The sequence below is a fragment of the Erigeron canadensis genome, chromosome 8, assembly GCF_010389155.1.
Source record: "Erigeron canadensis isolate Cc75 chromosome 8, C_canadensis_v1, whole genome shotgun sequence".
In the NCBI taxonomy this organism is placed as follows: Eukaryota; Viridiplantae; Streptophyta; class Magnoliopsida; order Asterales; family Asteraceae; genus Erigeron; species Erigeron canadensis.
The window spans coordinates 45,225,716-45,252,623 of NC_057768.1; the positions used below are offsets into that span (position 1 = coordinate 45,225,716).

The 26,908-nt window shown below is 31.8% G+C and overlaps 4 protein-coding genes and 1 long non-coding RNA gene across 8 annotated transcripts; 2 read left to right on the top strand and 3 right to left on the bottom strand.

Moving 5' to 3' along the window:
* Positions 1-172: 172 nt before the first annotated feature.
* LOC122611125 lies at positions 173-2,562 on the bottom strand. 3 transcript variants are annotated; one of them, XR_006325476.1, is made up of 3 exons: positions 2,266-2,559; positions 2,118-2,169; positions 173-1,905 (listed from the first exon to the last, which is right to left on the bottom strand). It is a non-coding gene; the product is annotated as an uncharacterized LOC122611125 (long non-coding RNA). The 3 variants fall into 3 exon arrangements; XR_006325475.1 differs by having other exon boundaries at positions 2,118-2,562; XR_006325477.1 differs by having other exon boundaries at positions 1,989-2,562.
* Positions 2,563-7,694: 5,132 nt separating this feature from the next.
* Positions 7,695-12,258, top strand: LOC122610960 (serine--tRNA ligase-like). Its single transcript, XM_043783912.1, has 9 exons — positions 7,695-7,827; positions 7,935-8,052; positions 8,690-8,846; positions 8,937-9,048; positions 9,211-9,404; positions 9,709-9,812; positions 10,274-10,451; positions 11,255-11,434; positions 11,850-12,258. The coding sequence occupies exons 1-9, from the start codon at positions 7,695-7,697 to the stop codon at positions 12,051-12,053; spliced, it is 1,380 nt and encodes a 459-aa protein (XP_043639847.1). The 3' UTR covers positions 12,054-12,258.
* Positions 12,259-12,383: 125 nt separating this feature from the next.
* On the bottom strand, positions 12,384-15,095 carry LOC122578562. Its single transcript, XM_043750543.1, has 7 exons — positions 14,903-15,095; positions 14,503-14,768; positions 14,270-14,378; positions 14,141-14,186; positions 13,655-13,740; positions 13,284-13,342; positions 12,384-13,043 (listed from the first exon to the last, which is right to left on the bottom strand). Exons 1-7 carry the CDS (start codon positions 14,996-14,998, stop codon positions 12,914-12,916), a joined length of 792 nt encoding a protein of 263 aa, XP_043606478.1. The 5' UTR covers positions 14,999-15,095; the 3' UTR covers positions 12,384-12,913.
* A 403-nt stretch (positions 15,096-15,498) lies between these two features.
* LOC122580565 (ribosomal RNA small subunit methyltransferase H) lies at positions 15,499-20,069 on the bottom strand. 2 transcript variants are annotated; one of them, XM_043752837.1, is made up of 5 exons: positions 19,629-20,069; positions 18,420-18,671; positions 18,075-18,143; positions 16,964-17,156; positions 15,499-16,389 (listed from the first exon to the last, which is right to left on the bottom strand). In XM_043752837.1, the coding sequence occupies exons 1-5, from the start codon at positions 20,022-20,024 to the stop codon at positions 16,001-16,003; spliced, it is 1,299 nt and encodes a 432-aa protein (XP_043608772.1). In that variant the 5' UTR covers positions 20,025-20,069; the 3' UTR covers positions 15,499-16,000. The 2 variants fall into 2 exon arrangements, with proteins under 2 accessions (XP_043608772.1, XP_043608771.1); XM_043752836.1 differs by having other exon boundaries at positions 15,499-16,392; positions 19,629-20,068.
* A 4,838-nt stretch (positions 20,070-24,907) lies between these two features.
* Positions 24,908-26,720, top strand: LOC122579558 (guanine nucleotide-binding protein subunit gamma 2-like). The gene is made up of 3 exons (XM_043751747.1): positions 24,908-25,362; positions 25,521-25,565; positions 26,452-26,720. The coding sequence occupies exons 1-3, from the start codon at positions 25,106-25,108 to the stop codon at positions 26,534-26,536; spliced, it is 387 nt and encodes a 128-aa protein (XP_043607682.1). The 5' UTR covers positions 24,908-25,105; the 3' UTR covers positions 26,537-26,720.
* Positions 26,721-26,908: the final 188 nt, after the last annotated feature.

A 26,908-nucleotide genomic window follows, 5' to 3' on the forward strand; every position in this document is an offset into this window, starting at 1 on the left:
TACGTCTAAGAAACCACGATTAAAGGTGATGGTGTCTTTGTGTCGTAAGGATGTACGAACAAAGCTGTGTATTTTTCGCCATTCGAACCAGTTTTATAGCATTCATTTCAAAACATAGCAATACAAATTCGTTTAGTCAAAATGTCACAAATATGTTGTCTTGCTTTTCAAATTCAACAACTTATAAAAATCAATTACTTTTGCAAATAGTAGATCCTCCCAAAATTACACTAACACGACATCATCTTGCAATGATAGGCCAAATACAACAATTTCAAAATGCAAGGTAAAAGGATGATCTATGATTAGCCATGTTATGCCTTAATTGTGACACAAGACAAACATAAATCAGGTGGCTTAATGTTTAAAATATGCCATTCTCACCCAGGAGATGCATCCAAAGTCATACCATAATGTGTTATATCTTCCCTACTCTTCAAGTGAAAAACACAAAAGCGTATCTTCCATCATTCCAAACCAAACTTCGGTACTCGATTAGCCTCCATAGGTTAGTTTTGGGGTTGTATGCTTCGTCACAAGAAAGACTCTCCATTCGCCCGTAAACTCCAACAGCATAAACCACGTTGTTAACTTCGGCGGAAGCAAAATCATACCGAGGAACAATTATATTCACAATCTTGCCCCGACTTCAATCACAAAACAATAAGTCACATTCAACCCATAAAAACACTACCAACTGTTGTTAACATTAGTTGAGCCAGAAAAGATATGTGGGTGTCAGAGATGTTAATTTCAGTCCATTTCCTAACGAACACATCAAATAAAAAGAAAAAGAAAAAGCTAAAAAGGAAATGGGTCAAACCGGTAGACATGTACCCGAAGTGTATTATTAGTCCACAGAACCTCCAATATACAAAGTTAACTATCAATTTTCTTTCCCTTAGAGAGGGTGTTCCGAAATTGTAGCATTATCGCTCCAACTGAATGTCTATACGGCTTAGGTCCGATTCTGCTTGTGACACAAACCTGACACCTTCCCATAGAATTCAATGATATTCTAATATTACATTTACAAACATACATACATGGATTGATAATTTGGGACCCTATATCAGACTAAATAACTTTTCCTTACCCAGTCATTTCAATAGTTACCACAAAATTGTCAGGCCTTATGTACAAAAGATAAAAAGAAAATTAAGGTTCGTGTACTTACAAAGCTTCAGCTATTGATATACACAGAAAGCATTCCGTCGTGACCAGAATAAATTAAGTTCAAATTTCATGTCCCTACTTCTTTCCCATCTTTACCTGTTCTAGTATGCTTGTAGTAACATTCTTTCATAATGCTTGGATATACAGTACAGAGGTAGTAATTTCAAACGATATATAAAACGGTATTTAACATTGTCAAAAATGTACTCGTATCATGCATCTCAATTTATCTGTGGATTCTTTGTACTTGCAATGATGCATGCGCTAAAACCAAGTGGTGGAATAAGTACTGTAAATGCAAGCATACACTTGGGAGTGATACTCGATGATATACCTGTATATGCGGTGGTCTAGTAGTTTTTGATGGGTATAGATTTAGTAATTACTACAGGGAGAAGTTAAGATTGAACTTATTTCCCATCGGAGTCATAGATTACAATATTCTCACTCATAACCCGTTAAAAATATGCATAATATAAGACGTGTACTAAATTAAATGACTAATGAATAAAACCTATTGTAATACTCACGGGAAGACTTATAACATCATATACCTTCCAGCCCAAAGAACAAAACCAATTTGATATGCATATACTGAATATATATGATAGTTCCATGAGTTTCCTACATGAAGCTATAGACCTTATGCATCTTCCTCGCCAACTTTTTGCCAATAGATTATATCCAAAAGTAGACATTGAAGCTTGATGAAGAAAAACATCACTACCCCTGAATACGATAATACTTGCAGGATTATAGATTGGTTACCAAAAGTATGAAAGTGAAAATGGAAATGGGGCAAACAGATGGACCTTAAATTTGAGAACAAAATATCATCAAATGAACATTGTATATCATCCTAATCTAGCTTAACCTTGATGAGCTTGGTTGGGATGGTTTAACTGATTAAAGCAAATTGATGGATGCGACAGTTTTTATACCTCTATTCGAAACGATTCAGGGATGATGGTGATTGAATGGCGGCACACAAATCTGAAAAATTAAACAAAACTAAGTAAGAAATTAATTAAAAATCTAATATACGCAATAAAAAAAAATGATGCAGGAAATTTATGTTTGGTTGAATACTGCCGATGGTGTTGGAATGTTAGATGATTGATGGCGGCGATGGTGGAGATTGCTGGGGGTGAAGAAACGAACTGATTTGTTAGATGAATTTATGGCAGTGGTGGTGATGGACGGAGCCGATAGTGTAGATGGCGGAGATGGTAATGGAAGGCGGTGGGTGGATATGATAGACAATATGTGTGTGTTATTATTCGGCAGAGAAAAAGATGGGGTTGGAAGAGGGCGTAGGGTTTTGTTTGTGAGAATGGACATTTTAGGAATAAAAAAAGTGCTTAATGTTTTAAACTCAATCTACTTTACAAGGGTTTTAATGTCTTAAACCCAATTTATTTTATAAGGATTTATAGACATAGATATGGTTCAGTGCTCTTATAGAAAAGTTATGGCTTAAGGAAAGAATTAAAAATAAACCATGAGGGTACTTAGAGAACTTTATAGTAACGGTAGATTGATTCATTTGTTATAGAAAAGAAGATTAAACATATACATAAATTAGAGACTTACTTTAATTAGTATAATATCTAATATATATTTTTTCTCTACAATTTTTGACGTTTAGTTTATCACATTTTCAATTAATTAGCGTGAGTAACGATTATATGTAGTTAAAAATTTTATAAAAACTTATCATAATTATGTCCGGGTATTACCCAGGTTGATAAATTACTTTCTTACTAAATGAATATGAGCAAGCCGTCAATTAGTAACTCTTAAATTTACAAAAGTGTTACAATATGAAAAGAAGATAGCATGACAAAAAGAAAAGCAATATTTACATGTTGAAAGAAAAACAAACCATTTAAAACTATAAAAGTATTTAAAATGGATGAAAAAACTTTGAAATTAAAGATCCCAAGAAAAAAAAAATCTCCGAGGTTAAGAGTTTGCACCATTGCTTTTCACCACACTTCGTGTTTGATAATGCTACGAAGTTTCGACCAAAAGCTATGAAGTTTCTTACAATGGTGTGTCAAATTGTTTATGAGAAGTCAGATCCCTTATACAGTTTTTTCATCATTGTATCCTCCCATATATTAAACTCACGTTATTCAAACTTACTAATTGGATTTTGTTAAGTAATTTTAAGGTTGTTATTGTTTTTTAATAGTCCATAAATTAATAATATTGAGACCAAAATAACTTATTAATTTAACGAGGTTATTTATTTAGCAAGTGTTAATTTACTACACTTATTTAAAGTTGAGACTTAACATTTTAATTTTTATTGAAGTTTTTTAATTAATCGAGTATTAATTTAATGAGGTTTTAGAGTATACTAGTAAGCAATGGCGGAGTCAGGATTATTATTTTAGGGTTGTCAAACAATTCATATGATACTAATAAGTGTAAAGTTATTAGATAAAGTGGCCACCTGCGTGCTCTTTGGGGGTTATGGGGAGGAGATGTTGACTTGTATACTAAGGATCGAATCTCAATTCCCCATGGTTTCGGTCATTTATCTCTTCAGACGCGTGCGAGCCGTATTATTGCACCTTTGGTCTCCTAGGGTGCCTTTGGGTTCCAACCTCTAGCATACTATCCGCTTGAATGTCACTGTTAGGGTTCGAGCCATTAACCAACTAACATGCCCTTCTAAAAAAAGTTTAAAATTAAACTACAAAATTCAGTTACATTAGTCTAGGGGAATTACCATAAAATTGAATAAAAACATAGAAATAGTATAAGAAATATAGAGTTTTATAAAAATCGTGAAGTTGTCATGAGTCCATGACCACCTTAGACCATCACATGTCTCCTCCACTCCTAGCAGGTTAAGTGTGCATAACAACGACACGATAATAGTTTATGGCGTTTGAATCTTAATCATATATGTTCGTGCTGCTGATATTCCTTGGAAGATGAGGAAAAATACGAACGGCATGCGATGAAAGAAAAATGAAAATTTTGAATAGAAAATATTTACAAGTGATAGATGAATTGAAAGTAGTTTTATTAGTAAAAAGGTGGTATATAACCACTTTAGAAAACAAATAATTAAGACTAATTCTTGAAATAAAATTCAAAAGTTTTTAAAATAGTTGTGATTATGTTTTATAATATATATTAGTTTTAATACCCGTATGATGTACGGATTCATTATCTATACATGTAAATATTGCATAACTTCTTTTTCAAAATATATTGATTTATCAAACGCATTTAATTAGTATTTTCAATGGCTGTCTAATAAACATATATCATAAAAATATTGGTCAAGATCTAATATTATTTTTGAGATGGATAATGATATCATCTAATTTAAAGGTTAAGACAAATATATAATATTATTAATTAAAATGCTTCTAACTATTTTTCTACAAATGAAGACAACAAATATTAATATTGTAGCCTTAAACTAATTACAACAGCTTATTAAAAAAATTATTAACAAATTTATTTTTTTAATGAATTTTTTTTCATAGAGGCAAATAAAATTACTTCACTCTTCTATCAATCCAATGGAAATTTTTGTTTTTTTATACTTTTTATTAAAAACTTGAAAAACAATCTAAGCTAGATATTTTTTAAATGTTATCCACACAAAATCTTCCAATATTAAAATTCTCACCATATTCGAAGTTTTTCTTTTTAATAATATAGATTTATACTAATTTTTTGTATAATACACAAAGTGATTAAGTGAATAGTATAATCATCAACATCATGAATCGGATTTTATTAGATTTGTATTGTTATTATGTATTAATAGTAATTTTTATTAAATAAGGATTTCTATGTCATAGAAACTTCGTTGTTTAATTTATAAGTTAAAAAGCACGACTTTTAGCAAGATAATATAATTATTTAAATGTTTTTAAAACATATATAAGGAATGAAAAATTCATGTGTATTATGGAAACACAATAATATTAAATAATTTAATGATAATCATTACAAATAAAAAAAATTAAGAAATTCAATTTATTGATTAAAAAGACACGTGTCGTTTTAAGAATGTGTCAAATGTCGCACAAAGAATACCACAATCCTGTTTTAGTTTATTGGTAGATATGGCTTAATATATGAGAGTGTATAAATTTTTACTTGTTTTGCTATTGAGAGTGTAAAGCTATACCACATATTATAGTATATTATAAAAAAAAAATAGTTTCCTTGTTGAAAGTCATATGGAGGAATTGTTTAAAATGACCTTAATGATTATATTACACTACCAGTCATTTAATTTTTTAAAATATCTTCATTAACTATTTATACCAATTACTTTTAAGTTAATTATCTACACCACTTAACGTCCTTTCTACCACCAGCACTCGTTCCCCACCACTACACTGTTGCAGCCACAACCACCGCCGTATTGCGCCGGTATCGTGCTAGTATAACTTTAATTCAATATTTAATTTATTTTAATTAAAAAATTACAATCTTATCAGTTATATATATTATCATATTTAAGAATTATTTGATAAGATTTTTGATTTCCTAAGGTTTTAATCTAATAGAAAATATAAAAGGCAAATTAAGGAAAAGAAGAATTGGGCTTGGTCCGAAAAAGATAGAAGAACCAAAAAGGCCGAAGCCTTAATTAGGCCTTGAGAAGTCGGCGAGGCAATTAAAACCCGGGCAACAATCAACTACAAAAAAAAAGTACTCGTAATACGAGTAGTATTATTATTTGTTGCCAAAAATTATAAGTCAGCTAGGAAAGAGGCAGAAGAGATACTCGCTCACCAAGAAATTCCCCTCTCTATATAGTTATAAACTATCCTACATATATATCGCGATCTGTCATCTGTCGAATAAAAGAATTGTTTTTGGTTTATGTTCGTTTGTAACAAATCGAAAAGAGCAGCACAAGGAGTTTTCAACATACTGTTTCAATATCAATCAAGTATTGATTTAATTCTCTCTATATGATTTTGATTGTATAAAGTTTAGATAACCATTTTAAATTATTACTGTCGTCGGAATTACTTGCTACTTTTAATTTTCCGTGTGGACCTCTCGGCCGCAAACAAAATTCAAAAATCACTTTTTTGGTTTCTTTCGTAAACAAAAGAGTTAATTACTGAAATGGTACCTCACGTTTGCGCCATATTACTGGTTTCATACCTTTCCTTTCAAAATTACGCTGATCATACCCAACGTATGCAAATCTCCACTCGGACCATACTGGAGGTTAACGCCGTCAGCTGGTCGTTAAAACCTCCCCCACGTGACTTGCACGTGAGGGGTAAATATGTAATATCGTGTTTCCTAATTACTGAAATGGTACCTAACGTTTGCACGATATTGTTGGTTTCATACCTATATGTTTTTTAATTACTTAAATGGTACCTAATGTTTAGTTATTAATTTATTTTTATTTTTTTTAGTTTTTTTTATTTTTCTTTTATAAAAATTCTCCACAACTTGTTACAATTTAATGAAAATAGTCAGAATACACTTATAATCCACTAAAAAATAATACCAAATAGCTATTTCATAACAAAGTATAAGTTTTAAAGTTCACGAATAACCAAAAATAGCAATAAAGTATCATAAAACAATTTTTAAAAAATTTGCGAGGAATTTTTTTTTTTTTGAAAAAATTCCGGAAATACCGCAATGGTAATACCAGAAATACAAGTCAGTATTTACCGTGACACGAAGTTTAAAGCAATGTTTTAAATACCCGTAAATACTGGCTGATATTTCTGGTATTATCGTTGCGGTATTTCTGAAATTTTTAAAAAAGAAATTTTTATTTTTTTTAAAATTATTTTTATGATACTTTATTACTATTTTTGGTTATTCGTGAACTTTAATATTTATATTTTGTTATGAAATAACTATTTGGTATTATTTTTTAGTGGATTATAAGTGCATTTTGACTATTCATTAAATTATAACAAGTTTTTAAGAATTTTTATAAAAGAAAAATAAAACAAACTAAAAAATATATAAAAAAAATTAATAACTAAACATTATGTACCATTTAAATAATTAAGAAACATATAGGTATGAAACCAGCAATATCATGCAAACGTTAGGTACCATTTCAGTAATTAGGAAACACGATATTACATATTTACCCCTCACGTGCAAGTCACGCGGGGGAGGTTTTAACGGCCAGCTGACGGCGTTAGCCTCCAGTATGGTCTGAGTGGAGATTTGCATACGTTAGGTATGATCAGCGTAATTTTGAAAGGAAAGGTATGAAACCAGTAATATGACGCAAACGTGAGGTACCATTTCAGTAATTAACTCTAAACAAAATAATAAACCCTATTTAATTGTTGTAGTCATTAATTCGACTAAAAAGAAAACACAAACAGCTTTGGGGTGTTCTATTTTTTTATTTTTTCAATTTAAAGAGCATAAATTGACACAATATTACACTGTATATTGATGACCGTGTTTTTAGAGTTTGGTTTCTAACTCATAAACAATTGTCATGTTTATAAGGAAGAAAGATCGAGAAAGCCAAAATGCTGGACTTAAATCTCTTTCGGGAGGAGAAGGGTAACGATCCAGAAATCATACGTGAGTCCCAGCGTAAACGTTTTAATAATGTAGAGGTTGTAGATGAAATTATCCAACTCGACAAAGAGTGGCGTCAACGTAAGATATTATTTTCTTGAACTCCAATTATCGTTGTTTTGGTTTTGTGTGACTTGACAAGTACGTTATAATACAGTTTCTTTTCATTTTCTGATGATTCGCTGCAGGTCAATTTGAATTGGAACAGTTGAAAAGAGACTTTATCAAGCTCAACAAACAAGTGGCTAAAATGGCTAAACATAAAATTGTAAGATCGACTAACATATATATAATTACTTATGACAGGTGGTCAATTTGAAAAGCTGCTTCTTGATAAACCTCGGATTGGGATTTCACATTCTAGAATTATAGATAATCTAAATTTATAACAAACATATATAATGCTTTTGATTCTGTCGATCAGCTTCCGATAATGGAAACAAATTACCATAAGCTTAGATGCATGGAAACAATGTTACAATGTTTTTGAAATATGAGACCCAATTAATATATATCTTCTACTCATTGTTATCACATTCTTTGCAAACTACTTATGTACTACACGCGCAAGACGTGTATGTAATGGGGTTATAACTAAACTTTCCAAATTGATTCTTCTGTAGGCTGGAGCGAATGCCGAGGAAAACAGACAATAATGGTGGATCCAGAAATTTATTACTTCATGGTATGCAAAAAAAATTAAAATTTTTTTAGAAATCAGACATACATCTGGTTTTTCTTTTGGATGTTCGTTACGGTTTTTTGGTTTGATCAACATCTTTGTCAAAAACTCTATAAACAAGTAGTAAATATCGTCATATACTTACCTTACAATATGTCAGGATATGAACAATATTATTTAGGATATGCCCTGTAGTAACTTTATAAAAAAAAAACAGTATTTAAAAGAGTTAAATTTTAACACTAATTTGTTTCCCCACAGGATATGCAACTGCATAAATCGATTCAAAGCAAGAGTTATTAAGTATTCGATTGTAAAGAAAGACACCGAGGTTGAAAAGGCGTGGACAGAATTATCTAACAAGTTAGAGACGGTTGGGAATATGGTTCATGATTCAGTTCCTGTTAGCAATGATGAGGTGGGCCTGATTAATTATTTTCGATCTCTTTTCTTATAATTTGTGTAAGTACTTGTAAGCTCATAAAAATGATTACCCACCATTCATTAGGGAAATAATGAGATTGTCCGGACGTGGGGAGAGAATATTAAAAGAACAGAGCCAAGCCTATTAAATCACGTCGAGCTTGTGAAAAAACTTGGTATTGTGGATACGAAAACAGGTATTTTAGTATTTACAATATTTTAATAGGTTTAGTTGGTTTTGTTTTATCCCTTGAACGGATGTGTTTATGGAAAAAAAAGGTGCCCCGGCCATATCATTGTAATACGAGTATAAAGCAAAAAATTGTGGCAGCTAATGCAACTCTCTCGTTGATATTTAGGTGCTGAAGTTGCTGGTAAAAGAGGATTTTTTTTGAAAGGAGATGGTGTGCTTCTTAACCAAGCTCTTATAAATTTTGGTCTTGATTTTTTGGTGAAAAGGAACTACACTGCGATGCAGACTCCTTTTTTTATGAAGAAGGATATCATGGGAAAGTGCGCTCAATTAGCGCAGTTTGATGATGAACTGTACAAGGTAAATGCTTGAACTTTACAATTTTGGTGTTGATTTTTTGGTGAAAAGGAACCTAAAGTTTGTTGAATTGTCAAGTGATTTAAATGACGTTGATTATAATGGTGGAAGATGCATGAATGTACTCCAAAAACAAACACACAATTTTATTACGTATCTTTTAATTGTAACCTAGGTATTTGACCCGCTTTGAGACCTTGTTTCCGTTGACAGCTTTGATTGGTCTATATATTACTGTATACAATATCTCTACTTTACATATCTGCAACCGAGCTCTTCATTGAAATGGGAATGTTCTTTTTAATAGGTAACAGGTGAAGGAGAGGACAAGTATTTGATTGCTACTGCTGAACAACCACTTTGTGCTTATCACATTAAAGATTGGATTCATCCATCAGAATTACCAATAAGGTCTCAACGATCGATCCCCTTTTAGCAAAAAATTTACCATCATATCTTTATTGAAAGTAATATTAGAGGCCATTTATTTATAAAATGGGTCTTTCATAGTTTCAAGCCATGTTTCATTTCTAACGTGTGTCAAATGGCTTATGTGAAAACAGTATATACTTACAAGATATGGGGTCAAATGGCCCAAAACCTACATTCCCATAGTGTATTCTATTTATTGTGTATAATATAGTATGAGCTATTCTGCTTGTAAGAAAATGGGTCAACTTGGAATTTAAAAAAGCGATTTGTTTTATTTAGTCGTTTCACACACCAATTATCTGTGAGACTAATATTGTTGACGGGTACCTAAAATACCCTTGGTAAAGGAACTGTTTGACCTATTATATCCAGTTTGCCAAGTTCCCACCTGATTTTATATATACTCAGTATTTGGTTGTTTAATGTTGAAAATTTATCAGGTATGCTGGATATTCAACTTGCTTTCGTAAAGAGGTTGGTTCGCATGGCAAAGACACTCTTGGAATTTTCCGTGTTCATCAGTTTGAGAAAATCGAACAGTTCTGCATCACCAGCCCAGAAGATTCTTGGAAAATGCATGAGGAGATGATAAAAAATGCTGAGGAATTCTATAGAGAGGTAACCCTTTTTTTTAGTACTGTCCGACGCTTATAAAATACATGTGTGCTTCATTAGTTGTCATAATTCTTTGTGTGCATTGCATACATAAAAGGCCAGTTAAAACATCAGTTTGAGCATGGAAAACATGAAGGCTGAAGCCTAATGAAAGTATGAACAAATAAGCTACATTAGTCTAAAATTCTATTGAATATAAATATATAATGATAGACTTATGAATAGAATAACTTCTAAGCACACTCACATGAGACCTAAAAAGAAAAGAAACCTTACCAAAATTTAGTGCTGCTTTATGAATCTTGGGTCTAGAAGATAAGGTTTGGGCATACATAAAGCAATTGACATAACATATTAATAGTAGTGCAAAAGTGATCGAAATAGTTTAAACAACATTTGTAATCGATAAAAATATGTAATGTATTGAAAACCTAATCTACTACCAAAGAATCACTGTTAATAGTAATATGTGCCATAACATATATTAGATGCTGCAGGGCATGCTCAATAAAACATATTGATACACTTTTTGGCTACCATTCGAGTCAGTCTCGGATGGTTTTGAGTAAAGAAGGGCATGTGAGTATAGATGCATAAGAGATATCTATAAATATACACAAATATACATACAGTGATAATTTTTGACATGGTTCTATGCTATATGAGAGAACATGATTTAGCATTTACGACTGTTTAATACATACATACATACATACTAAAGAATATCATTTGCATGAAACAATTAGTATATAAGCTGCATTTTTTTGTGAGTTTGGTATACGCTTCATTGGAATTTTGTGCTACAGCTGGAGTTGCCCTATCAGATAGTGAATATTGTCTCTGGTGCGCTCAACGATGCTGCAGCTAAGAAGTATGACTTGGAGGCTTGGTTTCCTGCATCCGGCAAGTACAAAGAACTCGTGTCATGTTCTAATTGCACCGATTACCAGGCAAGGAACTTGGAGATCAGATATGGACAAAAGAAAGTAAGTTTGCTTCTATAATGGTTTTTTGCAAGATACATGTCCCTATTAAAATATGTCAAGTATATATGCAGATTTAGCTTGAATAACCCTACTTTTCTTAGCAATATCTGTCACCTAATTTAATACTTCAAAACTCAAAGATCCCCCCTTTTTCATTACTGAAGTCTCAAAGTTAAAATCTTTTAGTAATTTAAGATTGTTGGTATACTTTTCTTAGATTACTTTCTTACATAATTATCTCTGTTTTAACCCGGACGAAAAGATATTCATATTGACCAAAACCAGTAACTCTCCGTGCTTGTTTTGCCGATTTTCATTAGCTCTGATTGTTATTACATGTTGTAAATAATTTTTAATAGTTTAATGAACTGGACTTGATTTATATACGGAGTATATGTTGTTAATGTTGTTGCAGGGCAATGATCAGACCAAGCAATATTGTCATCTCTTGAACTCGACTCTCACGGCAACAGAGAGAACCTTACGCTGCATCCTTGAGAACAACCAAAAGAAGGACGGTGTTGAAATACCAAAAGTTTTGCAGCCATATATGAATAACAGGACTAAACTATTTTTCCCAGAGTCCCCGCCAAAAAAAACTAAAGGAAGAAATAAATAAATAAATAAAAATCGCTATCGGTTTGTTTCCCATGGGTTACTGTTCATTAATTTTATGGCTTATTTGTTCCTAGGGATTTTTTTGTTTTTTATATTTTTAAATACTGATAAAGATAGATAGATAGATAGTAGTCGTCTTAAGACTTATCGGTGCTTGTTTTGAATATACATGATGCTACTAATTCCGAAATATGTTTTCAGTTTCACTTAATGTGTGTATTCATAATTCATCTTGTGGCAAATTTTGTTGTTGGCTCACAGTCTCGCACTCTTTTTCAGAGTAGTTGGGAGGGACTTAGTAATTACTAATTATGTAGGCAGGCAGGATGCATTTGTTATTAGACGTACTGTACGAGTATATATTTTGATTGGAAACAAAATAAAAATAAATGTCTTGGGCCTATGAGTATTGGTCTGCCTAAGCCCAACAACCCTTCGCAAACGGGTTTGCAATCCATAGATAACATGTACACACAACAATTAATGATGCTTTCCTTTACTCCATTGTGATTATTCCTTGCTTTCCAAATGTGTCATCACCAAACGAATAAAATGGCTCTGAAAATATCACTTCTATCAAAAATTGAAGCCGATCAACCCATGCCAATTGATCTTAAGGAATCTTGGCAGGGATATCCACATCCAGAAGCTTATCATAGTCCTAACTTCCATAACGTGAGGGCAACGAAGAAAAAGGTGTTTGGTTCCGGAAACTTATACAAACATAAAAACATGACCTTTGTAAAGAGACTCGAATAACTTGGTTCTTGCAAACACACTTGCACCAACAAATATTACAGTCATGCTGAGTTTATGTACTTTCTCGGGCAAGCACTTGAGCAGGGTATATGAAAGTAAATTTCATCGTGAATATTGAGAATTTGATTCAATGAGACTGCCTTCAGGATTCTGCATTACCCATCTCTCATAATCTTGTATCAATTGTTGCAGTAACAATGGTACAAGTCTGTCAACCAAAGCTTGCATCATTCTGCATTTAGCCATAATTAATTTACTGTTAAGAACACATATTTTTCAGCATTGTGTTTACATTCAATGCATAAACCCTTTATGTTCTATTGGCTGTTATACTTTTGACTATGATTTTGCAACAACTGACATCCAATTTTAATTTGATGTGTTTATAATCATTTGAAGTGTATTCTACTTTTAAATCGGTAATGACATGATGTTATTTAATGTAATGTTGCAAAACAGATAATATACTTACAAAGTGCCAGGAGCCTCGACTGCAGATGTTGGCAGCAAGCTAAACGGCGGGGTGTATATCTACATAAACTCAATAGGTGAGCACTTCTTGATGCAGTAAATAAAGATAAAATTTTGAGCTTCGACCATAAAATCTGTAGAAGTTTTGCAGATAAGGAAATTCTGGAAGTTGCAAACGAGGAACACCTATATTTGGGTGTTTTAGACATAGCATATAGCTAATAATCATTTTTAAAAAAATTTACTGTATATAATTATGTAGATTATACAATTTTTGTGATGATATTTGACACACTAGTATTATGTAAAGAAAAAAAGTTTCCAACACAACAAGTGTTTCGGGCCAACACAAACCCAGCCCAAAAAAATTACCTCTAGAGTGAGATCCAGTTTCACGTCAATATCCAGATATGGTTCAGAGTTCTTTGTGCACCAAGTTATGTAATTTGTCATTTCAGCTGCAATATATCGCATGCAGGATTAATCCATAACTTTTAGGCCTGCAGAAGGCATTACCTAATAACTTATTACTCAGTAATGAAAAGAAAAACCACACAAGGTTTATTTTCCATTAAGATGGTTGATCACTAACTCGCTAAGGTTTATTGTGAAAAACAAACTGATGTATTGGCCAGGCTCTACAAGATGCTCTAAACTCTCGCTTTTCAAAACATATTCTAATATGTGACAAATAGACAGTTTACTTACAACATGTTGAGTCAAATGTTACAAATGTATGAGATTAAGTAGTTGAAATTTGAACTCTTAACAAATCATATATCATGATCTTCACATGAACGCACATACATAACACATAATTTTGGAAAAGTTCAGATTTTATCAAGTTTGAACAAATACCTGAAAAACGTTCGTTCTGCTGTTGCACGACTTCAGAACCCTCAAACTACAAAAAAAAAACAGATTAGTTATAATGATCATCATGTATTCGTTGTACATGATTTATGAACTACGTTATAATAAGCCCACCTTGCAAGATAACATCTCTACGGTACAATCTTCATCTGTTGGGGTCACTCGTAAGTCTATCACAGGAGAAACTTCAAAGTTTAGCAAATTCAGGGGAGGCAGAGTACACCTGCGCCAAGGAATTCTAATCATACGCAAATTTGTATACATGGAATATGTAAAAAATTCTAATCGTGGTGTCTCGAATGCTAAATACTAACTCGCTGTTCAAAAATATATATATATAATTGAACCTGTAAGTGGTAGTATCAAGGGGTTCAACGCTTCGCAGAGCGTGTGTATTAAGAAGCGCTTCAATGCCGGATGGGTGGGATAGAAAATCCTTAATAGGATATATATTTTGCCCTCTTTTTTCACCTATAATGGTGTAGCTCGGAATCTTGACTCGATCCTGTTTCCTGGCAGATAACTTGGCTTTCTTGACATTTGACTCTGAAAGACTCTGATTAAATATTCTTAATCTTCTCCGCCTGCTGGAACAATATTGATTACATGATTCCTAGTTGCCAAAATTAATTAAGAGGAGAATATTAGTCAAAGATTACACAAGCATAAATATTAGTCACTACACATGAAAATGTAAATGTAAATAAGAATATACTCCATATTGTAATTAACTGAAGTATAGTATACCTGCTGCAGGTGAGGAAAAACTTTTGGGAAAACAATGGAAGAAGATGAAGAAGAAGAAGAACAAGATAAGGAAACTTCACATTCAAAAACCCTCATCGGCACGCACTTACTTATACTATCCGAGATTCTGCTTTGCTTTGCCACAGATCGATTGATCTGCCAAAATGGTATGTTATTTTACAGACATTATTATGTGTGTTTTAGATAGATATATGGGATGATTAGATAAAGGGAATCACCATACGTGGGTTGCGTTGTAACCAATTGTTTTCAGCGCCACATTTCTTTTACAAATTACTAGTACCCAATTTTATTTTTTTCTATTTTTATTTTTATACAAAAAGAAATACTGTAGATTCACTTTTTTATTTTTATAAAACGAACGTTACTCCAAAGGTGTCACGACACTTGTATATATGTAGTCTATATTGAATTTTTATATACTTATATTCTATACTAACATGTATCTATGTAACATGACACTTGTTATGATGACTTGAAACTAAAACATCATTCTAGAAACTGCATACGCATAAGCTATCATGGAACGCATACAATTGCAAGTTTTTGGGAATATTAACGCATACAACAAAAAGTTTGTAAGTATGATAATATGATACGAGTACAATACTACATACAATTAGCAAAATATGAACGCTCAATACATATCAAATACATATCCCAAAAACAACTTTTTAATACATCTTTATTGCTTGAAAAAGAAAGCCTACAAATTATCAAATACATCTTTATTGCTCAATACATATCAAATATTTTACAAAACTTGAAAAGGAGCAACAAAAGATTGACATATCAAGCCATCTGAAAACGATCATTTTATGCATAATTGCATACCTACAAATTATCTGCTACCGTCCAAAATAATCTGACCAGGTAACCAACCCATTTTGTAACACTTCTTTCTCGGCTTTAACTGTAATGTGTCAGGTCGGGACCTTTAATAAGAAATCCTCTTCTGCACATCTTGGTCTTTTATCCTCATAGAATAGTGATCGTAAAATTCTACCATTTCAATAAATAAATGCCTGCCTCTCATTAAGATTACATTTTATCCTAATCTAGCCTTCTGATTTTGCTTCAATCTTTTTGTATCACCCTGAGTTTCGCACTCCTACATCGAACATTAAGTTTTTCTTCATCTTCAGAAGGTGTTATAGGTCTCTTTGTAAGGATTGTTCCACTAACACCATGTATCATCTGTTTAATCCATGGCTCATTTTCATCAGAGACTTCAAAGGCTTCTCTGTCATGTCCGTCAGATGAATTTTGGTTGATGATGCTAAGAAACGTTTGCTTCACAATTCTGTCCTCCAGACTATGGAAGGATATGACAGCAAGCCTCCCACCAGGCGCAAGACAGCTGTAACAATCGTATAATGAAGCCTCTAGTGTCTTCAGTTCGTCATTAACAGCTATTCTTAAAGCCTGGAATACTCTTGTTGCTGTTTTTATCCAACCCTGCCTCCCTACTGTAAAACAGTATGATTAATGCCTCATCAAATTCATTCCACTGTACACATACATAATTTCCAAAATGCTAATTGCATGATGTCTAGTAAACATGTGTCATAATATCATCTAATAAGGTAGCAGGATTGTGGGTTTCATTTTTCATATTATCCAGTTTAATGGCAGGTTAGTTTGTACATTTAGTGGGCTTGTTCATCGACCCTTTTTGGTAGTTTACCACTTTGCCATTATTTAGGCACCATAAAAACTAAACTTTGAGGAAGTCATATTGCGATTTGTCTATTCCCATGATATAGACAATCATGTACAGGTGTTTCTGAAATGTTTTCCATGTCAACACAGCGAAAAACTCATTTCCCTATATCTTCTACCCAGCTCTTTCATTTTCTCATTCGACCCTATCCATTGTAGCTAACCTTATGAATTTTCACCAATTTGACTGATTAGATGAAGATAACAAACCGAAAAGGGTCAGATAATACCTCTAACAATTATGATAATATAAATTTGGTAATTTTAGCAATTAGCAGTCATGGATAAAAACCAAGAACTTAAAGAAGATAGTCCCACCTTTTCCACCAGGTGTAGAACTCCGAATAAGATCTACTAGTTCACTAGTAGAATGCAATCCTCCACTTAAGCGGGCCTTAACAATCCTCTTCTGGAGAGCACGCCAATTGTTCTCTTCCCCATAATCACGTAAAATTTGTCCTATTTCGGCCTCTGGCCATGAATTTAGTATGTCTTCAGCTGTCAGACTTGCCTGTAATATCCCTGTTCAATCGGTTAAGCGAACAAAATATGTGAACATTCTCCAAACCTACTTTCAGTTTAAAAAGACTCACAAATTGAACAGCATGCCAGATACAAGGTAAGCCCCATTACTAAAAACTAAAGGTCACTAAACGGCCAGGCTAGGGAGTGGTCAGTGGTCTAACCGGTTAAAAGGGGTTGAAATGTGCTGGACACAGACCCTAATTAGATAATGATAAATGGGTTCAATATCATCTGGAAATTAGACTATAGGCATAGCAACACTAATCTATCTTTTTCAACAAAGCAAATACAAGAGCTTTTATCATTTAGATACACCTCAAATGGCTTTCGGCCCATTAATTTTTTATTTGACTTTTCTAATACAACAAGATACATTTCACAAGTTGACACGTTTGTAGGTGAACAGGTTAAAGTTGCCACTTCTACAGTTCTACTACTAGAACCTATTCTTACAAATGACAGTTGCTACAAAGCCAAGACAACAAATATTTGAGGAAGAGAGGAGACATGCAACCAGCTCAAATAAGTCAAATGTTAATTGAGCTCAAACAGGTCAAACATTAGAGAGAACATGATGACATGATCACCCGCTGAATCCATCACTGGCCAGCAGTGCCTTCATTTTTCATAATATCAATCCGAAGTTTGACAATTCATTCTTAATACGCGATATTAAATTCTAAAGTATGCGACAATGCATTCAAGAAAGCACATTTTCTTTCTTCTTGATGTCTAACATCAACAGTCATTGGAAATTAACTTATGGAGTAGTAACTTGTATTGTACTAGAATATAGTATTATGGAGACAGCATCCCATTTTTATTCCCAAAGCTACTGTATGACTAAGCATAGATAAGTGAACATATATAAAGGTGAACGGTAATTGCACACACTAGTTCTGACCTGAGGATCCATTCTCATATCAAGCGGTCCGTCACAGAGCACACTAAACCCTCTCTTGGAATTGTTCACCTGCATATGAATTGAGAAAGGCACTATAAGATAGACAACCCTTTGAATTCAGTGACTTTAGTAAATACAAACTTCTTAAATATTAATACCGTAGGTCTCAGATCTTCAAGATAACTACTTATGCAAAATAAGAAAACAAGCAAGACAAAACATGAGCAAAAGGGCTAACACACACACACACACACACACACACACATAACTATACTTAAGATGGCTAACTATATGAATTACAAACGCCCCCTTTGTACTACTAGAAAAGGTTCACATAATACATACCTGCATGGATGACATTCCTAAGTCCATTAGAATCCCGTCAACTCCCGATATCAGAAGCTTCTCATCAACCTCAGATATTGTAGACTTAATATTTTTGAAATTTCTCAAGAAGGTATGTGTTCTTAAATTAGAACTAGAGTCATGGGAGTTGGCATTTCGGATCAAATCAATCTTAGCTTTTGCTTTTTCATGGGCAATGGGATCACAATCAAGTCCAACATATGACTGCATCTCTGGATGAGCCCTAATCACCTGTTATTTGCAGCCAGACAAAAGCACATCAAAAGAAACTACTTGAAAGCCAGAATTCTTAAATTGGGCCTTTTATATACTGATCAGGCTAAGACTCAACATTACAAGTAGCATTGAAAGAAAGTGAGCTAGCTTTACGTTTGAACAAGACAAGCATAAAAGTGATTGGATTACACTTACAAGGTTAGAGCATCTAGTAATCAAAACATTAATATCAGATCCTAACGTTTATCATCCTAAGCTTGCTTATGTTCCCTACGGCTCATGTCGGATGTAGAGAAATATATGATGAACATTCTATCCCCTTTGAAACTCATATCACATATCTCGTCTTCTCGATACAAAAATATACACTGGAATGCAGCAGTATGGAACGCTAACTTTGGATTTATTGCAACCGTGAATACAAAATAGGATGTTTTTTTTTTTTGGTAAAAGGGAGTGTGTTGCATTCTACATACTTGCCCAATGTTGTAGCTTTCAGGGATATGTGCATGAAATGTATCTAAGTTGTCATGTTTTGCTATTGTGCGTATTCAACTTTAGATTCATTGCAAATCTATGTACATAAATACTTCTTTATCAAGTAACCACGACAGCCATATAAGTTGCCACATCATCGAAACCGGTATCACATCCATACTCTACAAACTATATCGGAGGTTAAATACACAATAACAACGATATAAAGGTTGAATATACACAAATATATAAATTCCACAGTTACACACAATAGCAAAATAAACATGAAGATTTCGACACATTTTAGTGCACTTATGACTAATGCACCTACTTTTAGTATCAACTATAAACTAACCTAATCATAATCATAATAATACCTAAAGCTAAAGGATATCATGTCAATTAGGTATAAAATCACAATAACAAACACATATAAAAATAATGAAATAACAACAAACATTAACTTATAAAATAAATTTATATATATATACGTACAGCAGAAGAATGACCCGCAGCACCGAGAGTACAATCGACAAAAGCGTGAAGCTTAACTGAATCAAAAACCTCCAAAACCTCACCTAACATCACCGGAATATGACTCTCTGTATCACCGAACTGTCGGAAGCTTTCCTCATCGAACTTTTTATCCGATCGAGTACGCCGTTTGACTGCTGAATCAATTAATAATCTGCGGTTGTTATTGCTAATTGAATTGTCTTTTCTGTTTAGCTTTTTCTTGTTGCGAGTTGAAGATAAGGTAGTGGAATAAGTGGCGAGTGTGATGAGAGATGAAGAGATGTGGCGGCGCCGACGGAAATGTGACGGTGTGAAGGTGAGTGATGAGTGGAATAAAAGGTGTTTTACGGCGGCCGTGATAGTATGGGAGGTCATAGTGGCCGGAGGTATGGTCTAACAGTGTTACAACTTTATATGAGATAAAAATAAATTTAAAAAAAAAAGAAAACGGAAAACAACTTCGTGTTGTCGAGTATCACTTTACACTAGAAAAAATATACATTAAAAAATATATTTTTAAATTGAAAGGAAAGGAAAAGAAAAAAAAAAAAGTTTTACAATTATGTCCCTTTTAATATTTTTTTTATAACTTTGGTTGGAGGGTGTATTAGTAATTTCTAGTGGATTATAACACTTTTCTTCCAAATCATCCCATTTTTAGTAAAAAAGTTTTAGGACTAAAATGCATTAACTTTTCTTTGCCTTTCCTCTCTATTCCTTTAAAAAAAACACAAAAATATAAAATTTAAAGTTTTCTTTTCTTCTCCTTTCTTATCCCTTAAAATAAAAACTCAAGAATGAAGTGTTAGAGTTTAGACCATCAGTTCGATTATTTGTCAAAACATTTTTTTTATCACTTTGTTATTATTAATTCATTATCATATTATTATTATTATTATTATTATTATTATTATTATTATTATTATTATGAGTAAAAGCATGTATGATGCCTGCGCAATATGGCGGGTAATGAAATGGTGACGGGTGACGGCGGCATGTGGTGGAAACTAGAGGCGGAGCCAGGAATTCGTGTTAAGGGGGGCTCGAAGACGAAAAATAGGCTATTCCGAGATTACTGATATTGCTTCTTAAAAAGCTTTTAAATTTTCAATTTTAAATTAGAATTAGACAAATACCTATTGTTTAATCTTTATCAATCTAAGAATAGTAAAAATTAAAGTTAAATTTGTATTTCACATAATATGGATCATGCAGAAGGTTTAGAACATTAAATTGGTTGTTGTTATAAAATATGATATTTATTTGTCTTAAACTATACCGAAAATGTAAAAAGCTACAAAGTTAAGAACTAATGTAAGTTTTAAATGGATGTACAAGGGGTTTTACACAAAATGGGTAACAAATATCTAGAAAGTCTCATCTTCTCCATCTTATTTTATATTCAGTATTCACACATGAAGAAACCTCCATTAAAGGTGCCTTCACCTGCATCTTTTTCTTCTTCTTCTTCAATTATTAGTTTAAACATAACATAAAACGTACATCAATAACCTTAAAGACTATTATAGTTTTAATGTAATCTGAAAAATCACATCAAATTAAACCCCTAGATTTGGAGATTGGGGGTGGTTAGATTGGCAACATGTTTGAAATTGTGAACCTTGTAAAAGAAAAGAGCGGCAGGTTGACAGGGGCTAAGCACCGGCCAACCCCTCTGCTGGCTCCGCTATTTGTGGAAACAACGAGTAGTGTAGACTATTTAAGTAAATGTGATTGATATAATAAATTAATGTAGTTACTTTAAGAGTTAAGAGAATGGTGGTGTAATTAAAATAGTAAGATAATTAAATTAGTGAAAGAGAAGATGGTGATCTAAAAAAAAAAGAAAATGGTATTTTTGTAATATTGCATGGTGTAACATTCAACATTTTTAAAAATAAAAACGCTATTTTCATTATAAGTGGATATAGACTAGAAGTAAAAGCCTCTATGATACACATCATGGATAATAACCTATCGTTTTATGTTGTAGAGATTTTTGTATAAAGATTATGGTGATGCACGTAACATGAATAAACAATGGAAAATCATTACCTGTGCAGTAAAAACTATAGAAATCGGGAGAATACAATTTCAATAACATTTGAAAATAGATTTATAACAGTTCAAAAGCAAACGCAAACTATTGTCACAATAGAAAAACATAAACTGCTTAGATTAATAAATGAAAAATATTCCCAAAACAAAAAACCACATGATATAGTAAATAAAAAGCATAACATAGTGCATATCGTAAGTTGCTAAAGTATGGCTTCGAAGTTCTTCCATTAACGAAACCAAAAGATTATCACTACACATATATTAATAATCAACTAAACATCTAATTGTTAAACATCTTATTCAGCCACAAAACTCCATCATACATAGCTTAGCTTTAAACAACATGATATTAATCATAAATAACAATATTTTTTTTCACAAAAGGTGAAGTATATAATTTGTTACTTATAATCATAAAAGAAGTAAATTGGACACTCCCAATTACTCCCCAAGTAAACACAAGACAAGTATTTAGCTAACATATTCAAAACATATTCTCTATCAACTATACAAACTATAAGACAAGACCATACTTGCAAAATTCTCACATCATCAACAAAATTAGGCTTGATCTCCCGGTTCTTGTACACCTTTATCACTTGTGCAATCCTTTTCACTTTGAGACCCATGAGCCTTAATTTGACAGAATCACTAATGCAATCAATCACAGCTTTCTCACATCTGCTTTCACCCTTAAGCAATTTATATTCCTTTCCTTCCATATGTGGTACACAGAAGCACCAAAGCAAAGTCTTCCTACCATGCTATTGACACTGTTATTATTACACTTTCTTTCAAGTAATGACAGTGCTCTTCCAATCCCCTTGAATTCATGTCAACAAGCTTTTCTTTTTCATTTTATTCCAAACTATAATGGAGAATTTACACTCAAAGAACAAATGATTACAAGAGTCATTGCACTCTTTACAACGTGGACACTTTCATATTAGCATCTTTATTCCATATCATTATCCTGTCTTGTGTTTGCAGTCTCTCATGAATAGTCATCCGTAAGATAAACATGTGACTAGGTGTTCCTTGTGAGTTGTGTATACCACACTAAATTGCTCCAAGACAACTTTTAATAGATTCAATAAAACTGTGATCAAACTTTTATATAGAATTTAAACTCTTGGCTAGTAAAATTTAAAATTTTTAAAAATTATCTTTAAATCTTAACTTTTAATTTTAATACAAAAGCCAAAATTTATTAACTTTACTGATGAAGTTGCTCAAACCTAAATTGACAGGAAACTTAAATTGGACTAGGTAACGGAGTTGTTAGATGTTAAATCATGTTTAACAAAAACAATTAAACAAGTACTGACAAATGATTTATATTGGCTTACATTTATTATCTTAATCTTAATATATACTATAAGACAGTTGAACTAATGACTTATTAACCAATCACATTGCTCGATTTCATCAAATTGACTTTTGATGATGTCATCATTTAGATAAACTACAAATAAAAAAATCCTAATAATCATTATCCAAATATATTATTATATTATTATTTATATTAATATGTAAAAAAAGTCTCATTAATTTACACATTTTTGTTTTTCATCAATTATTTACATTTTTTAGCCCTGAATACTTAATTTATATTTATTTTTAACCATCAACTTGAGAAAATTTTTTAAAATTTACAATCATTTAATTAAATAAATTTTTTTTCAACATATGAAATATTTTCTACAAAAAATTATTTCAAAACCTAATAACTTATTAACAAATATTAGATTAGATTTTTATAATTATAAATATTAATATTTAGTTTATTATTTGATATAAATACAATGTGACCTCTATATACATATCCCAAACACGACTTACAACAGCGAGTTACTTAAATCCTAAATCCAAATCAATATAAACTCCATTCAAGATTCATTTTATCCCTCAATCAAAAAGGTGCATAATTTTCTCCTTTTTTATATATTAGTTTTGCATATTAATCTTTAAAGTTACAGTTGTCATTCAAATCAAGAATCCTAATTGTTATCAAATAATATAAAAACAATCTTAATTGTTATCATATTATCATAGAATAAGTGATTGAAAATAAACCTATGCGTGTTATAGACGCGCGGCATGATTAAATACATATGCGTGAATGTCAAGTACAAGATCACAAATATGTTTATATCTTTTATTCTTAATTATCTTTCATAATAATATCACATTATGAGTACAACTGGTTTCAAAATATTCTATAATGGAGAAATTATTATACATAGTATGTGGCTTGTGGAATAACTACGACAAACAATTCCATGAATATGTCGAGGCTAATAATGACAGTGACAAACATATGATTATTGTACTACAACTTGCAAAATATAACACTTAGAACCGTATTTTTCAAAATTATAAGCTTTTATGACTTAAATGTATAAACATCTAATATTAATAATATCGTAAATCTCGTGTCCAGTGTTGGACACGAGTCTAAATCTAGTTCAAGACTAATTACAGATACTATTAATTCAAATTATGGTAATCGACGGATTACTAACTCATCTTATTTACATTCCCTATTAAAGGAAACTTAACATAGGTGATAAACAACTTTTGACTCAATATGAAACATCAACTTTTTTTTGTTGTTATGTGAGACTTTTACTCATGATTCTCTCAATATTAAAGTCATTAAACATCTCACAATCATTGGATTAAAATTACTAATATGAATAAATAAACTTAAAAAACATTCTTAAACTTTGATATTTTACATGACATAATATGTGACTAACCTTCGGTTAAAAAAAAGTAAAAAATCTAACTGATTTAGATTTCATTAGTTGAAAGTCTCGCACTATTTATACTATTTATATCTAACCATTACTCATGTCACGTATTAATACCCAAATTTAAGATTTATTTATTACAAAATGATGATTAATCTTTTTAAATTTTAGTCTAAATTTTTTTTTAAAACTATATATAAATATAACAAGTGCATTATATTTAATATTTTTGTTAATTTTACCTTTTGAATTTTTAGGTGACATCATTATATGAATCAAGATGATTAATCAATTTTGTCCAATTTCTAATACTGACCCACACCCACCCACCCACTTGGTCATATGGAAATTATGCTATTTTCACATTCACACAAGGTTACAACCACAACACACCTCACCAGTCACCACATCCTGTTCCTGTTGACCAGCCAGTAAAAAGTAGTTGGGTATATGTGCCATTTCTATATTCCCATCTCCACTTTTACTTTACTTTCATAAGAAAAACATTAAAACACCTCAACAAACCACCACCACCACCACCATCATCATAATATATATATATATATATATTCATAATTCATAATTCATATTAATAAACATTCTTTTAACACTTCATTTATTAATAATATTCATTCATTCATGGATTCATCTTCTGAACCAAATGGTGACCAACACTTACAACACAAATCAACAACATCATCATCATCATCTAGATCACAAAACAATAATATGAATAGAACATCATCTTCATCTTCAGGTATGGGATCTTCTTCTAACTTTATAGGGAAACATAGATTGGCTGCTATTATATCTCTACAGAATCAACAAATTCAAATCATTCAAGAAGAACTGGATCAACTTGAAACTCTTGGTGAATCATCTCTTGTGTGTCAAGAGTATGTTCTTTTACATCCAAACTTTTATTTATTTTTCTTAACACTTTTTTTTTTTTTTACTACCACTAATATACTAATATGTTACTGCTTAGTATTTGGTTGGATTTTATTATATGAATATAATATATGTATTTAATTATATGTGTCTTTGTGTACAGACTGATATCAAGCGTTGAATCAAGTACAGATGCTCTGCTACCTGTGTAAGTTGTGTCTTATCTTGTTTTTTTTTTTGATTTAATTTACTAATTATATCTCTCAATATCTTACTACTCTTTTGTCTTTTCTTTTATTTGTTTGTACCGTAGTAATATCTACTTTTATATTCACAAAATCGCAAAGAAAAAAAAAAGTATGTCTAATTGTCTAAATGCATTTTATTAACAGGTTGCTTAAAGCCTTAAACAAAAATTTTGACATTATTACATCGTATTTAGTCATATTAGATTAACGGGTGTGCATCACATGATTGTATCAGTACATTTGTTTAAGTTTCGTATGTTGTGGTTTATAGATCAAATTGTATGGTACATTTATTGGTTTTAAAACGGTGAAACATTTCCCTTCAGATGATTAATCCAGATAGTTTTTTTACTATGAATGGTTCGCCTAGTTCAAACAATGTACTTTTGTAACTTGACACACATAGCAACATATGTTGCATTTTAGTAGTGCAAAACTGTATTATTAGTTTCTTACAGTATGTGTGAAGGCTAAAATGGACAAACAAAAACAAAGTCGGTTTCCTAAAATAGATGAAAAACACAGCTTATCTAAAATAGAATCAACTAATTAAGATAGGTGGTTATTATAATATAGTACGTCACTCACTCACTCTCAATCATGATTATGAAACAAACTATGAGAGTTGTTTATCATCACCTTTAGGACTATCTGTGATTTTTTCATGTATAAAAACTTGTGATATTTCTGTATGTTCACATTTCATAATTGTAAATTTACCCATTTATGGTTGGCAAAACACTTTCATTAGTATAGTAGAAAACAAATTGTATAAATTGTTCTTTCTTGGGTATTTTATGTTAGTAAGAAATCTCAGTAACAATGTTTATGATATGACATGAGCAGGACTAAAGGGCCGGCAGATGCTGGATGGGATCGATGGTTCCAAAGAGCGAATCAATCTTCTCGAAATCGCAAACGTTGGATATGAGACATCTCCATGTTTTTTCCCACTTCCATCTTTGTAAATCTTCCAAAGTTTTATATTTAACTAAATCCAAAACAATCATGTTATTTTGGATTTAATGACAATTTGAACTATGGAAAACGGATATTGAACGCGCTTTATATGTTTCATTTTTTGAATGCAAGAGTGGTTCATTCAGTTCTGTTCATCACATTCAACTTCGACATAGCCCCTCGTGCATTTCACGAATAACATGTTCAACAGCATTGCCCAAAAATGGTCCAGATCCACAACACAAGACCTGAAACGGGTTATATTATGTACAATTAGTTCTCAGCTCCAATAGTTCGCATTTTCTGATTCCGTTCAGTTCCGGTCTCATATCTGGTTTCAAAA